Source organism: Oncorhynchus keta, chromosome 10 (genome assembly GCF_023373465.1).
Source record: "Oncorhynchus keta strain PuntledgeMale-10-30-2019 chromosome 10, Oket_V2, whole genome shotgun sequence".
Taxonomy (NCBI): Eukaryota; Metazoa; Chordata; class Actinopteri; order Salmoniformes; family Salmonidae; genus Oncorhynchus; species Oncorhynchus keta.
The window spans coordinates 70,219,747-70,235,065 of NC_068430.1; the positions used below are offsets into that span (position 1 = coordinate 70,219,747).

The window sequence follows — 15,319 nt, forward strand, 5'->3', positions numbered from 1 at the left end:
GAGATGGAGGGAAGGAAGGAGAGAGGGAGGAAGGGGAGGAGAGATGGAGGGAAGGAAGGAGAGAGGGAGGAAGGGGAGGAGAGATGGAGGGAAGGAAGGAGAGAGGGAGGAAGGGGAGGAGAGATGGAGAGAAGGAAGGAGAGAGGGAGGAAGGGGAGGAGAGATGGAGGGAAGGAAGGAGAGAGGGAGGAAGGGGAGGAGAGATGGAGGGAAGGAAGGAGAGAGGGAGGAAGGGGAGGAAAGAGAGAGGGAAGAAGGTGAGGAGAGATGGAGGAAGGGGAGGATAGAGGGAGGAAGGGGAGGAGAGAGAGACAGTGATTGCACACAGGTGGACTTTATTTAACTAATTGTGTGACTTCTGAAGGTAATTGGTTCCACCAGATCTTATTTAGGGGCTTCGTAGCAAAGGGGGTGAAGACAAATGCACGCACCACTTTTCCGTTTTTTAATTTTTTTCATTTTTTTTTCAATTTTTTTTTTTTCATTTCACTTCACCAATTTGGACTATTTTGTATATGTCCATTACATGAAATCCAAATAAAAATCCATTTAAATTACAGGCTGTAATGCAAAAAAATGAAAACGCTAAAGGGGTGAATACTTTTGCAAGGTACTGTAGCTCATCTATCTGATGTTGTGTGGACCAAAAGAGTATGACATGTTGCTGCAGTATTTTTAAATAACTTTTATTTAACTAGACAAGTCAGTTAAGAACAAATTCTTATTTACAATGACGGCCTACCCCAGCCAAACCCTAACCCGGATAACACTGGGCAAATTTTAGGCTGACGTTAAGTAGCTAGCTAACTTAGCTGTTTCATTGATGCCCATGCGAGGAAGTTAGGCTAGCAAGCATTTTAGCTAGGTAACCTATTACAACAAAAACTAAAAGCATACAGTATGACAGAGCCATAGACCATTTTGCCAAATTGAAAGCGAGCAGGATGGCATTGGCATGCAACTAGTCTACAGGTAGGATGAGTCCAAACTTCTTTTTTTTTTTACACACGCAAGAACGCACACACACACACACACACCAGTACCATTTGTTTTTGATGTCTTTAAGGTTGTTTTCAGTGTATTCAGAAAAGCATACTGTATAATAAATAGCCTTGTTGATTAAATGTTTAAATTGAAATGGTGAGAGATGAGAGAAAAATGGAAAAACTCTTGTTTTCACAAAAGAGAGTCTACATTATAGCAGAAGAGCGCGAGCCTGAGAGCTGCCTGGCCTCAGTAGGTATATTGCTAATGGGAAATATTTATCACAAAGACCTGCTGTTTATGAGTGGCCTGAGTTACGACATAAAGCACACCAAAGCGGGCCAGGGGTTAGAAGTGGTAGAGTGCAGATCAAACAAATTTTCCCCTGACCAATAAAAGGTTTTCTATGACCCCAGGTTAATGCTATTTGTAATGTTACAAGGCAAGCCACCACAGGCCTTTTGGAGGATTGGTGTGTGTGTGTGTGTGTGTGTGTGTGTGTGTGTGTGTGTGTGTGTGTGTGTGTGTGTGTGTGTGTGTGTGTGTGTGTCAGCCAGCATCAACCTCTGCTCTCATTAATTCAGAAAGTACTGTAGTTGGTTCTTGGCAAAGCCATTCAATCCATCTGGCATACCGTATATGCAACAGCCCATTTTCCATATACAACATGATTATTGTATGGTTGTGGAAGGTAAGTGTCATATACAGTATAGTCAGTAGTCCTCACTTTATCCAAAACGTCTCTTACACCAGATTCAGCTGGATAAATCCCACATTCCATTTCTATCCATCCTCAACATAATGTGCTGGTAATAGCGTTATTATGGTAATAGTGTTATTATGGTAATAGTGTTATTTTGGTAATAGTGTTATTACGGTAATAGTGTTATTACGGTAATAGTGTTATTAATAGTAATAATAATAATAATAATAATGGCCGGCCATTCCCACTAACCCAAACCAGCGCACCGCAAACAGGCATTAACATTCCTCCCGCTGGGCCTAGCTGGCTCTCTGGCTGGCTCTATGGTCTGTGCCAGCTCTGGTCAGGTCTGCCCATAAGACAGGGGTCTAGGAGTAATCCTTCAAAGGCTAGCACACAGCGCCCAGCCAGAGAACTTAGGTAAAGGGAGCTAAAGCTAGCATGACATTAATAGTGTGGTTTTAAGTTGATGTAGCTCACCAGTGATCTAAGGATAAGCTAGGTATATCTAAAGATATCATGAGATATCATTCTGAGGATGTGTAGAAAGCATCAGGGCAAGATTACAATTTTGGCATAAAGGCAAAGAAAATCAACCCATCTCTTACACTAAACGCCCAAATCCAACAATTGACCAATCACGACAATTCATTAGTTCCTCTCACCATCGGCAGTGGAGCGTGATTGGATCTTGAGGCGGAGGGAGGGTCTGAAGCGGGTGCGGTCATTGAAGCTCCAGCTCTTCTGGACCTTGGCAGGGCTGGTTCCCTCCGTACCCCCAGCCTCAGTCCCCGGGGACCGCCGGTCACTCACCGACGTCTGCCGGCTCTTAATACTCTGCCCCCTGGGGCTCGCCATTCGGACACGGTCTTTGAAACTCAACTTCTGGCTGTCAGCGATGGAGAGAGAGAGAGAGAGAGAGAGAGAGAGAGAGAGAGAGAGAGAGAGAGAGAGAGAGAGAGAGAGAGAGAGAGAGAGAGAGAGAGAGAGAGAGAGAGAGAGAGAGAGAGAGAGAGAGAGAGAGAGAGAGAGAGAGAGAGAGAGAGAGAGAGAGAGAGAGAGAGAGAGAGAGAGAGAGAGAGAGAGAGAGAGAGAGAGAGAGAGAGAGAGAGAGAGAGAGAGAGAGAGAGAGAGAGAGAGAGAGAGAGAGAGAGAGAGAGAGAGAGAGAGAGAGAGAGAGAGAGAGAGAGAGAGAGAGAGAGAGAGAGAGAGAGATGAGAGAGAGAGAGAGAGAGAGAGATGGAGAGAGTCGTACAAAGATATACACACGTACTGTATCAAGATCAAGCACAGGTTCAGGGTCGGGAACATTTAAAACAAAATGCAATTGATTGGAAACCTTTTACAGGAGTCTTTCACCATTTCATGAGTTTGTTCATTCGTTTACCCAATTATTGGTTGCTTCACTGGAGAGCAAGGCATTTAAATTAAGTTAGATTGATGGGCCTATTCATAGACCAGCATGCATTGCAGCCCTATTATCCAAAATGCATGCGCACAGCAGGCAAAATGCTTCAGCAGGTACCCTACTGTTAGTACGTAATTATGATTCTTTAGCACTCAGCTCACTCCTAGACATGTGACCTCAGCTGGCCAATCCCTGTCTCTCGGACTGGCAGAGTCACCATTGGAGGAGCTACCATAGAAGAGGGGTTTGTGCAGGGGAGGGTCTTGTATAATTGATAATCAAGAACACCAAGGGAATAGGGGGGGAAGTGATGATTTCATGAACCTTTGTGATGAACTATTAATGGGGTCTAATATCCAAGGAGGGACTGCTGAAATGGTGAGGTGCAGGGTGGAGTGCTGAGGTCAGAGGATGGACAATGCTGTGTACAGGGTTTCCAAGTGACAACATGCAGGGGCAGTGGAGGGGCCGTGCAGAGGACAGGCAGCGGGGCAAAGGGTAGGAAGCTATATCCAATCTAACCATGACTGTTTTGGTGGTCATTGTAAATGTTATCGTGACTATTGATGAAGTCATTGTGTCTTTCATTTTTTGGTGATGTGAGTATGAATGGTGTGAATGACATGAAGTGAGGTAAGAGGCAAGAGTCGTTGATAAAACTTCCAGAATGATTGAAGTTGGTGAAATATCACAATGAACCAGTGAGACAACATATCTGTTCAGTGGATCTGTTTTTAAGACCTTACCAAAAAGCTCTTGTACAGTCAGAAATACAGTTGAAGTCGGAAGTTTACATACACCTTAGCCAAATACATTTATACTCAGTTTTTCACAATTCCTGACATTTAATCCTAGTAACAATTCCCTGTCTTAGGTCAGTTAGGATCACCACTTTATTTTAAGAATGTGAAATGTCAGAATAATAGTAGAGAGAATGATTTATTTCAGCTTTTATTTCTTTCATCACATTCCCAGTGGGTCACAAGTTTGCATGCACTCAATTAGTATTTGGTAGCAATGCCTTCAAATTTTTTAACTTGGGTCAAACGTTTCAGGTAGCTTTCCACAAGTTTCCCCCAATAAGTTGCGTGAATTTTGGCCCATTCCTCCTGACAGAGCTGGTTTAACTGAGTCCGGTTTGTAGGCCTCATTGCTCGCATATGCTTTTTCAGTCAAAAGTACAATCTTTGTCCCCATGTGCAGTTGCAAACCGTAATCTGGCTTTTTATGGGGGTTTTGGACCAGTGGCTTCTTCCTTGCTGAGCGGCCTTTCAGGTTATGTTAATGTAGGACTCGTTTTACTGTGGATATAGATACTTTTGTACCTGTTTCCTCCAGCAACTTCACAAGGTCCTTTGCTGTTGTTCTGGGATTGATTTGCATACTATTGTTTGTACAGATGAACATGGTACCTTCAGGCATTTGGAAATTGCTCCCAAGGATGAACCAATTTTTTTTCTGAGGTCTTGGCTGATTCCTTTTGATTTTCCCATGATGTCAAGCAAAGAGGCACTGAGTTTGAAGGTAGACCTTGAAATACATCCACAGGTACACCTAAAATTGACCTATCAGAAGCTTCTAAAGCCATGACAACATTTTCTGGAATTTTCTAGGCTGTTTAAAGGCACAGTCAACTTAGCGTATGTAAACGTCTTACCCACTGGAATTGTGATACAGTGAATTATAAGTGAAATAATCTGTCTGTAAACAATTGTTAGAAAAATGACTTGTGTCATGCACAAAGTAGGTCCTGACCGACTTCCCAAAACTATAGTTTGCTAACAAGAAATTTGTGGAGTGGTTGAAAAACAGGTTTTAATGACTCCAATCTAAGTGTATGTAAACTTCCGACTTCAACTGTAAGAGTATTAAGAGTTAGTGTACAGTAAGAGAAGTGGTCAAAATCATAAGACAACAGGCAGCATTTTCAGGCACTGTCTAAAAGAAGCTCAACATTGTTGCAAAGGTAACTCAGATCGTCAGAGAACTCCCATAACCTATATGCAGCCATTTTGAAAATTCGTTGTCATTCCCAAAATAATCATGAGTCCAAGCGGGCAGGGGGGATGCTGTGTACCTAGTATGTTTCCGTAGGGTACACCTCCTCAGTAGCTTCTGCTTACTACTGAGAACTTTACTACAAACCAGAGGAAAGAGATACGGTAAGCAAATATATGTGTTTATCGTATACAGTACCAGTCAAAAGTTTGGACACCTACTCATTCAAGGGTTTTTCTTTATTTTTACTATTTACAAAACTATGAAATAACACATATGGAATCATGTAGCAACCAAAAAAGTGTATAATATATTTAACATTTGAGATCCTTCAAAGTACCGACTCTGTGAATTGATGGCAGCTTTGCACATTCTTGGCATTCTCTCAACCAGCTTCATGAGGTAGTCACCTGGAATCTATTCCAATTATATGTGCCTTGTTAAACGTTTATTTGTGGAATTTCTTTCTCTCTTAATGCATTTTATCCAATCAGTTGTGTTGTGACAAGGTAGGGGTAGTATACAGAAGATAGACCTATTTGGTAAAAGACCAAGTCCATATTATGGCAAGAACAGCACAAATAAGCAAAGAAAAATGACAGTCCATCATTACTTTAAGACATGAAGGTCAGTCAATACGGAACATTTTAAGAACTTTGAAAGTTTCTTCAAGTGCAGTCACAAAAACCATCAAGCGCTGTGGTAAAACTAGCTCTCTTTCCTGACTGCCACAGGAAAGGAGTTTCCTCTGCTGCAGAGTATAAGTTCATTAGAGCCTCAGAAATTGCAGCCCAAATAAATGCTTCACAAAGTTCAAGTAACAGACACATCTCAACATCAACTGTTCAGATGAGACTGCATGAAACAGGCCTTCATGGTCGAATCACCACTACTAAAGGACACCAGCAAGAAGAAGAGTCTTGCTTGGGCCAAGAAACACATTAGACCGGTGGAAATCTGTCCTTTGCTCTGATGAATCCAAATTTGAGATTTTTGGTTCCAACCGCCATGTCTTTGTGAGATGCAGAGTAGGTGAACGGATGATCTCCACATGTGTGGTTTCCACCGTGAAGCATGGACGAGGTGTTATGGTATGGGGGTGCTTTGCTGGTGACACTGTCAGTGATTTATTTAGAATTCAAGGCACACTTAACCATCATGGCTACCACAGCATTCTGCAGCGATACACCATCCCATCTGGTTTGCTCTTAGTGGGACTATTTGTTTTTGAACAGGACAATGACCCAAGCCAAGGCTGTGTAAGGGCTATTTGACCAAGAAGGAGAGTGATTGAGTGCTGCATCAGATGACTTGGCCTCCACAATCACCCGACCTCAACCCAATTGAGATGGTTTGGGATGAATTGGACCGCAGAGTGAAGGAAAAGCAGCCAACAAGTGCTTAACATATTTGTGAACTCCTTCAAGACTTTTGCAAAAGCATTCCAGATGAAGCTGGTTGAGAGAATGCCAAGAGTGTGCAAAGCTGTCATCAAGGCAACTTTTTGGTTTACTATAAGATTCCATATGTGTTATTTCATAGTTTGGATGTCTTCACTATTATTCTACAAATGTAGAAACTAGTAAAAAATAAAGAACCCTTGCATGAGTAGGTGTGTCCGAATGTTTGACTGGTACTGTATGTGAACGTCTTTGTTTCGGTTATGAATGTAGCTTCTATGAATGTCTCTGTATACTTACTGTATGTAATGATGTTATATGCCTTTATGTCTGCATATGAATGTTTATGAAATGTAATCTATACAATCGCCACCTCAAACTAAGTGTATTCATGTCTATGTACGGTATAGTTTATGGATGTAAATATATTTAACTCATGACAGATGACATAGTCCTTTATGTCATGTATATGAAGGCTTTATAAGCGCAACATGATCGCTAGGCTTCAATCACACTAAACTAAAGCATGACCAGAGACCCTGTAGAACCACTATACGTTGTCAACCACTTGCTGACATTTAGAAAGAGCGTGTTTCAAAGGTAAGTGAGCTCAGTGGAGAGAGAAAATGAAGAGCTGAGGTATGACAGCGGTTTTAAAAGGCCTATCATTTGATAATTCAGTCCCACTCCTGTCCATGTCTCTCTCTCTCTCTCTCTCTCTCGAGACAGACAGACAGACAGACAGACAGACAGACAGACAGACAGACAGACAGACAGAGCTGAGTCATATGTGTGGAGGATGGTAGACTTTTAGAACAGGCAACCTGTTGGGCACCAGTAGGCTTTCAGGGCCATCGGCACCTGGTTCAATGACACTCAGAAATGGATTGTTATTTATTTATTTTTCTCCTACAGGTTTGAGGTGGAGCCCTTGACCATGAGAGAGAGGGATGGTGAATTGAATTCAATAGGTGGAGGATGCTGGAGCTTTGTTCTCTCTCATTCTCGCTCTCTCCCTCCCTCTGTCTCTCCTGTTCTACCGACATGCTTTTCAAGTGTTTGGGTTTGCGTGGGAGGGATTCTGTCCTCACCCTCTCAACACTAGGCAACACTGAATGTTTTATTTTTTTTCCGATATTCTGTTGACACTTTACACTCAGTTTGGAAATCTCAGCTAAAAAATAAGTACAGTCTCTTCACAGACAAATGTTTTAGTGGCCCTCAGGTTTTTAATTCTGTTTTTCACTTTAAAGACACGCATTCTGCTTTCCCTACTGTTGTGTAACGACAGCTAAAACAACATATTACATCACTCCTAGCTCCCACAGAGAGAGAGACAGAGAACGAGACAGAGAAAGAGATAAAGACAGAGAGAAAGACAGAGTGAGATAGATTGAGAGAAATAGAGAGTCAGAGATAGGGGAGAGAGAAAAATACAGAAAATACTCTCTCCTCAATCTTTCCTCTGTAATTTAGTGTCTGTGTCACTCAAATCTTGTTATACTGAAATACACACACAACTGCAATAAACACAATTAGTTCTAATTTTAGAGAGAGCGAGAGAGAGAGAAACCACTGCAATCATTTCCTTCCTGAAGAACACCTAAGGTACGGAGAGAGAGAGAGAGAGAGAGAGAGAGAGAGAGAGAGAGAGAGAGAGAGAGAGAGAGAGAGAGAGAGAGAGAGAGAGAGAGAGAGAGAGAGAGAGAGAGAGAGAGAGAGAGAGAGAGAGAGAGAGAGAGAGAGAGAGAGAGAGAGAGAGAGAGAGAGAGAGAGAGAGAGAGAGAGAGAGAGAGAGAGAGAGAGAGAGAGAGAGAGAGAGAGAGAGAGAGAGAGAGACCACTGCAATCATTTCCTTCCTGAAGAACACCTAAGGTACGGAGAGATGTAGTGAGAGAATGGGATGAGGCAGAGGAAGAGAGAGAGAGAAACCACAGCAGTCATTTCCTTCCTGAAGAACACCTAAGATACGGAGAGATGTAGTGAGAGAAAGGGATGAGGCAGAGGAAGAAAGAGAAAGAGAGAGAGAGAGAGAGAATGAAAGGACAAGAGCTGAGAGAGAATAGGGGTGTGGGAGGAATAAAGAGATGGAGAGCGAGAGGGAAGAAGGAATAATAAAAGGAGAGAAAGAAAGATAAACACTGAAGAAAGAGGGGGGAGAGGCCCAAAGGAGAGGTAAATAATGACTAAGTAATGAACTGCTGGCTGTTTCTATAAATAGATCCATTAAATTAAGAGCTAGGGCCAACACCTCTTAACCAGCTATCTTGCTCTACAATAGTTCACCGACTGCAGCAATACACAGTAAATCCCAAATGACCCCCTCCTCCCTTGATAGTGCACTACTTTTGACCAATGTCCTAGAGACATTTGAGACACACCCACACAGTCCTGAATAGCGTCTGAAAGCATTGGCATTTCCATTCTGGTCATTTGGCAGAGCAGACGATCTTATCCAGAGAGACTTGCCATCAGTATACTCCATACAGGCAGTAGGGAAGACGTGACCCCCAACACACAGAGTTACGACGTACAGCGGTGGTAGTGGTGCGTGTGGATCTGTGCCTCAAATAGATACACAGAACAAGTAGGAGGTACGAACCTTGTGGAGGATTCACCCTGGTCCTTCCTTCAGGTTGAGAAGTGAGAGAGGCGAGAGGGGAGAAAGTGAGGAAATATTTAGCAAAGTCTTCATCGCAAACATCATCTACTGAGCCAACGAGTAGCGAGTTGACCTCCAGGGGTCGTATTCAAAGGAGATGCTGAGTATTTGAGGCAGCGTTGTGTTGAGCACATGAGCAAATCACAAGCAAGTCACCAGACTAAACAGAAACAAGACTCAAGACACACACACACATGCATTTCAATGCAGTATAACTATCCAGGCAAACTCGCTAGCAGTGTGTAGACAGGTGTGTGTCATCAGTAGGTATGTGTCATCAGTGTGTGTGTGTGCGTGTGTATGTTGTCTAGCTGTCAGTAAAGCATGTAGCAGATGGATTCTCCAATATCTCCAGGTTCCACAACATTCCATCTGCATATTTACCAGTCTTGAAACGCTATTGGCAGATAATACCAATACAGGCACTCCAGATCTCCCAGTCACACAAGGCTATTCCAGCACAGTGGCAGTCCAATGAGACGAGAGACGGAGATGTGGCCACACATTCATTAAAGCCCGATTGGATCATTTAGACGCTGGTTACCATCAGAAATGGATGGGCCGTGGAGGATGACAGCTACATTCACTGCCTCAGTTGAAAGTGGAGTGCAGACAATCTCAAGTCTTCAGTGACTCTTAGCTAACTGTGTTAGGCCAAAGTTCCAAATGGCACCCTATTCCCTATGTAGCACACTACTTTTGACTAGGGCCTGATCAAAAGTAGTGCACTACATAGGGAATGGGGTGTCATTGAGAACGCCACCTTAAACTGTTAGACTGATGGTTTGAGCATATATTGGGAGATGTGAATGCCTGTTGTGTTAGCAGGATAGATGTGTACTAGGGTACTGTCTACATGATTGGTTTTTAGTCATATTTCTTGAGTTCTTGAGTTCACTACAGTTTGGATGAAATGGAACCTGGACAATATTGGTCTTTTGATGGCTGTTAACTATTGACTTATTATAACAGAAGACAAATTATAAAATATAAATGTATTCATTCACAGAAAAGAAGGAAGTACATAAGTGAAATAGTACTTGAGGTAGAGAGGTAGAGGAGATAAGTAGAAAAATAAGTAGCCTGGTCCCAGATCAGTTTGTGCTGTCTTGCCAACACCTATGGCCATTGTCACAAACGTGCCAAACAGATCTGGGACCAGGCTAGGAAAGAAAAGTTAACAGAAATACATCATTGGAAAAAGAGAAGGGAAAAGACTGCTCAACAGGGGCACAGACACCAAACTCAGACACCAGCTGCCAATGTTGTACCTACTTTGTAGGGCTGCAGGTATGCAACGCCTTCAAATGAGGCTTCCAGGTAGCAATGGAAACCGAGTTCTCATCAGCCGCATAACTACGCCAAACACACTGCATGCAGAACACACAGAAACACAGGTGGAGGAAAAGAAAAAAGAGACAAAATAGAGAAAATGAGACAAAAGAAAATAAAAAAAATAATAAAAAGAAAGGACAAACAGAGGAATAAAACAAATGGGGGAAAAAAACTCTGATTAGTGATTCAAAAAAACACAACAAAGCAATCACGGGTCAAAGGTCACGCGTGAGTGACACGTTCTGTCGCTGGGCCGAGTTCGGAGGCCAGGTACAGTACATGCCTGTGGGGCTGGGAGGGCAGGAGGCTCACGTGGTAACGCCACGTGGCGCCTAGATACTGCCTGGTAGAGTAGTCGGTGGAGTAGTAGCGCCACGCAGCCTGGTGCGGTGGGAGGACGGAGAGGAGGAGAGGGGAGGAGGAGGGGAAAGGAGGTAGAGGACGAAGAAGAAGATAGCAGGGGAGGAGGGTAAAGAGGAGAAGAAAGAGCAAGGTAAGAGGAGAAAGCAGAGAAGGTAGAGGAGGTAGGCAGGAGAGGAAGCGAGGGATGGAGGGATACACAAAGGAAACCACAAGGTGAGGTCACAAACAGGAAGGAAGAGGAAGACAAGGGACGAAGGGAAGAGGGAAGGATAGCTAACAGCTTAAGCTTGCCTGACACTCTTGTGGGTAAGAGTGTTAGGAATTGGGGAGAATGGACAGAACCTATAGCTTGGAAGCAATGGAGAACCCGGGGTTAGAGAAGGTCACCCTACATGCTGGTTCCTGGGCATGTGTGGAGGGAATGTGAGGGGGGGGGAATAGAGACTGGATAACAACAACATTACTTTTCGTTTCAACGTCACCATACTTCACATTCGCAACAGTAAGGTAAACGATTGATTCAATCAACGAGAGACAATGACTATCTATCTCTGGCACACATCTCTAAGGATGTATTCATAGCCCAAGGGCAATTTGAATTGACAATACCATTAAAGTGACTATAGTACCACTGGCAGTATTGTAGTAAGTGTGAGTCAGAGAAAATGAGGCTCTGTCCCAAATGGCATCTCCTTCATAGCATTTTTTGACTAGGACCCATAGGGCTTGGGTCAAAAGAAGTGCACTATATAGGGAATAGGGTGCTATTTAGGACATAGCCTGTGATAGCTACAACATTTAGCCTTTACCTGGATGAGACAAGCGGCTGGATTCCTCCTCTTCTCAAAGTGCTTCTGTCTGTGCTGCTCTTGGACCTTCAGGGCAAAGCCTGAGCCCAGTATACCCTGGGAAGACACAGGAGGACATGGGAATCAGGTGAGAACATGTCAAACGGCTCTTTTGTCGGCCATTTTGGGTCAATGCCTCATTAGTGACTGTGAACAACATGTGACCGTGAAGTCAGATAGGGGAGGTGGTCTAGTAGAGTAACTGAAAGGATACAATCACGTAAGTAGTGTGCGTGTGTGTGTATGCATGTGTCTGCCAATTTGTGTGTGTGTATGTGTGTGTGCGTGCATATGTGCGCGTATGAGTGTGTGTGTGTACTCACCGCTGGCAGGGCAAAGAAAGAGATGCCCAGTAGAGCAAACCCAGCTGAGAGCATACGGCCGGTCCATGTCTTCGGGGTCTTGTCCCCGTAACCAATGGTTGTCAAGGTGATCTGAGAACACACACAAACACAATCATATCTTGAGAAAGACGCCACTATTAGGTCCTAAATTATACTATATGGAGCGAAGCCACCAAAATGAATATCATCGACGTACATTTGTGAGGGCATAGAAATCCCAACAAAATGGCTGCAATTTACACTATTTACTAGGGTCTATTCACAAGAATAAATATTGTATGTGTGATGATAATGCATCTCTGCCTTTTGATGTTTATATCACTTCATTGGCTTATTATATAGCTTTAGTTTCATCTGCCTCCTCTCTCTGTCTCTCACTCTCCTTCTCTTTTTCAGTCTCTCTCTCTCTCTGTCTCTCTCTGTCTCTCTCTCCCACTCTCCCTCTCTTTTTCAGTCTCTCTTTCTCTCTCTCTCTCTGTCTCTCTCTGTCTGTCTCTCTCCCACTCTCCCTCTCTTTTTCAGTCTCTCTCTCTGTCTCTCTCTGTCTGTCTCTCTCCCACTCTCCCTCTCTTTTTCAGTCTCTCTCTCTGTCTCTCTCTGTCTGTCTCTCTCCCACTCTCTGTCTCTCTCCCACTCTCCTTCTCTCTCTTCTCAGTCTCTCTCTCTCTCTCTCTCTCTGTCTCTCTCTGTCTGTCTCTCTCCCCCTCTCTTTTTCAGTTTCACTCTCTCTCTCTCTCTCTCTCTCTCTCTCTCTCTCTCTCTCTCTCTCTCTCTCTCTGTCTCTCTCTGTCTGTCTCTCTCCTTCTCTTTTTCAGTCTCTCTCTCTTTTTCAGTCTCTCTTTCTCTCTCTCTCTCTCTGTCTCTCTCTGTCTGTCTCTCTCCCACTCTCCCTCTCTTTTTCAGTCTCTCTCTCTGTCTCTCTATGTCTGTCTCTCTCCCACTCTCCCTCTCTTTTTCAGTCTCTCTCTCTGTCTCTCTCTGTCTGTCTCTCTCCCACTCTCCTTCTCTTTTTCAGTCTCTCTCTCTCTCTCTGTCTGTCTCTCTCCCACTCTCCCTCTCTTTTTCAGTCTCTCTCTCTCTCTCCGTCTGTCTCTCTCCCACTCTCCCTCTCTTTTTCAGTCTCTCTCTCTCTCTGTCTGTCTCTCTCTGTCTGTCTCTCTCCCACTCTCCCTCTCTTTTTCAGTCTTTCTCTCTCTCTGTCTGTCTCTCTCTGTCTGTCTCTCTCCCACTCTCCCTCTCTTTTTCAGTCTCTCTCTCTCTCTCTCTGTCTCTCTCTCTGTCTCTCTCTGTCTGTCTCTCTCCTCTTTTTTCAGTCTCTCTCTCTGTCTCTCTCCCCACTCTCCCTCTCTTTTTCAGTCTCTCTCTCTCTCTGTCTGTCTCTCTCTGTCTGTCTCTCTCTCTCTCTCTGTCTCTCTCTGTCTGTCTCTCTCCCACTCTCCCTCTCTTTTCAGTCTCTCTCTCTCTCTCTCTCTCTGTCTCTCTCTCTGTCTCTCTCTGTCTGTCTCTCTCCCACTCTCCCTCTCTTTTTCAGTCTCTCTCTCTCTCTCTCTCTCTGTCTCTCTCTGTCTGTCTCTCTCCCACCCTCCCTCTCTTTTTCCGTCTCTCTCCCCATCTCTCTTTCCCTCTGTCTCTCCCCCCCTCTCTTTCTCATCTCTCTCTCTCTCCTACTGCTATCTAATTGGCTGAAAAGCACAGGAGATAATTCCCTATTGATTTAGTGACTCTTCTATCTGGGTTTCCTATCCATTCTGCCGTACTGGGCTGCCGTTCATGACAAAGAAGGCCGTGGTCATTTTGTGTCATTATGACTTTTGGAGGCAGTATATAAATGGTGGCTAATGGTGCTGGGACTAATGCATATTAAGAAGAAGAAGGTTCTTAGTCAAAGCTTATTTGCAACAAAACAGGAGGGACATAAAAAGAAAAGTGCCTGGCAAAGAATGAAAGGACTTTTTGCCTCTTCTCCTTTGCCTCCTTTAACGTGAAAATAATAATACTGAAAATGTGTCGTATTAGTGAAAATTATGAATTTTCACAGGTAATTACTATTTGAATAAGAGCTTTATTTCCTTGTTGTCCAGAAACCAAATCAGGGACAGGCCGTGCAGCTGAGTAGAAATACGGAACATTAAATTAATAGAACATCAAAAAACAATGTTAAGTGTTTGGAAAACAGTCGTAGGAAAAGTGTAGCATTTCGCTACACTCGCATTAACATCTGCTAACCATGTGTATGTGACAAATAAAATTTGATTTGACCCCTTAACTGGCAAACATGGACTGTTCCAACATCATCCACCATCCACTGTGGACTCTCCCATTACGAGGGCAGACAGAGGAGTATCTGTAACTTTACTCACCGTTCCCCACCATAAGGCATCAGCATAGGTGGCAAACTCGCTGTTGAACTTGTTCTCCACAAGGTAGACCAGAAAGGAGGAGAAGATGAGGACCAGGAAGCCAATGTACCAGGCAGTCACCAGCTCCTACAGGGAAAGATTTTTATTTAATTTTTACGATTCCCATTTGCTGACGCCATAACGTCAGAGAAGACGTCTCCAGAGAAGGAAGAGAGGAGAGAAGAGGGAGAAGAATGGAGAATGGAGAAAGAAGAGAAGAGAGGAGAGAGAAGAGGAGAGAAGAAAAGAGAGGAGAGAGAAGAAAAGAGAGGAGAGAAGAAAGGATGGAGAAGAAAGGATAGAGGAGAGAAGACAGGAGAGAGGAGAGAGGAGGGAGAAGAGAGGAGAGAAGATAGGAGAGAGGAGGGAGAAGAAAGGAGAGAGGGGAGAAGAGGGAGAAGAAAGGAGAGAGGAGAGAAGAGGGAGAAGAAACGGGAGAGGAAAGATGAGAGAGGAGAAGAGAGAAGAGGGGAGAGAAGAGAGAGGGGGAGGAGGGAGAAGAGAGGAGGGAGAAGAAAGGAAAGAGGAGAGATGAGAGGAGAGAGGAAGGAGAGAGGAGAGAAGAAGAAGGAATGAGAGAGGAGAGGAGAGAGGAAAGATGAGAAAGGAGAAGAGAGAAGAGGGGAGAGAAGAGAGAGGGGGAGGAGGAAGAAGAAAGGAGAGAGGAGGGAGAAGAAAGGAGAGAGGAGAGGAGACAGGAGAGAGGTGAGAGGAGGGAGAAGAAAGGAGAGAGGGGAGAAGAGGGAGAAGAAAGGAGAGAGGGGAGAAGAAAGGAGAGAGGAGAGAAGAGGGAGAAGAAAGGAGAGAGGAGAGAAGAGGGAGAAGAAAGGAGAGAGGAGAGAAGAGGGAGAAGAAAGGAGATGGGGGAGAAGAAA

At 44.0% G+C, this 15,319-nt stretch overlaps 1 protein-coding gene across 7 annotated transcripts in view; it reads right to left on the reverse strand.

Moving 5' to 3' along the window:
• The window catches only part of LOC118375972 (potassium voltage-gated channel subfamily KQT member 5-like), a 168,163-nt gene that overhangs the window by 7,316 nt on the left and 145,528 nt on the right, over nucleotides 1-15,319 (reverse strand). For all 7 annotated transcript variants that reach the window (XM_052527799.1, XM_052527794.1, XM_052527796.1 and 4 more), the window contains 7 exons: nucleotides 14,406-14,531; nucleotides 12,025-12,135; nucleotides 11,663-11,758; nucleotides 10,431-10,525; nucleotides 9,096-9,122; nucleotides 5,173-5,232; nucleotides 2,353-2,576 (listed from right to left, as the gene is read on the reverse strand). In XM_052527799.1, the coding sequence (XP_052383759.1) occupies nucleotides 2,353-2,576; nucleotides 5,173-5,232; nucleotides 9,096-9,122; nucleotides 10,431-10,525; nucleotides 11,663-11,758; nucleotides 12,025-12,135; nucleotides 14,406-14,531 (739 nt within the window). The remainder of the gene's footprint in view (nucleotides 1-2,352; nucleotides 2,577-5,172; nucleotides 5,233-9,095; nucleotides 9,123-10,430; nucleotides 10,526-11,662; nucleotides 11,759-12,024; nucleotides 12,136-14,405; nucleotides 14,532-15,319) is intronic.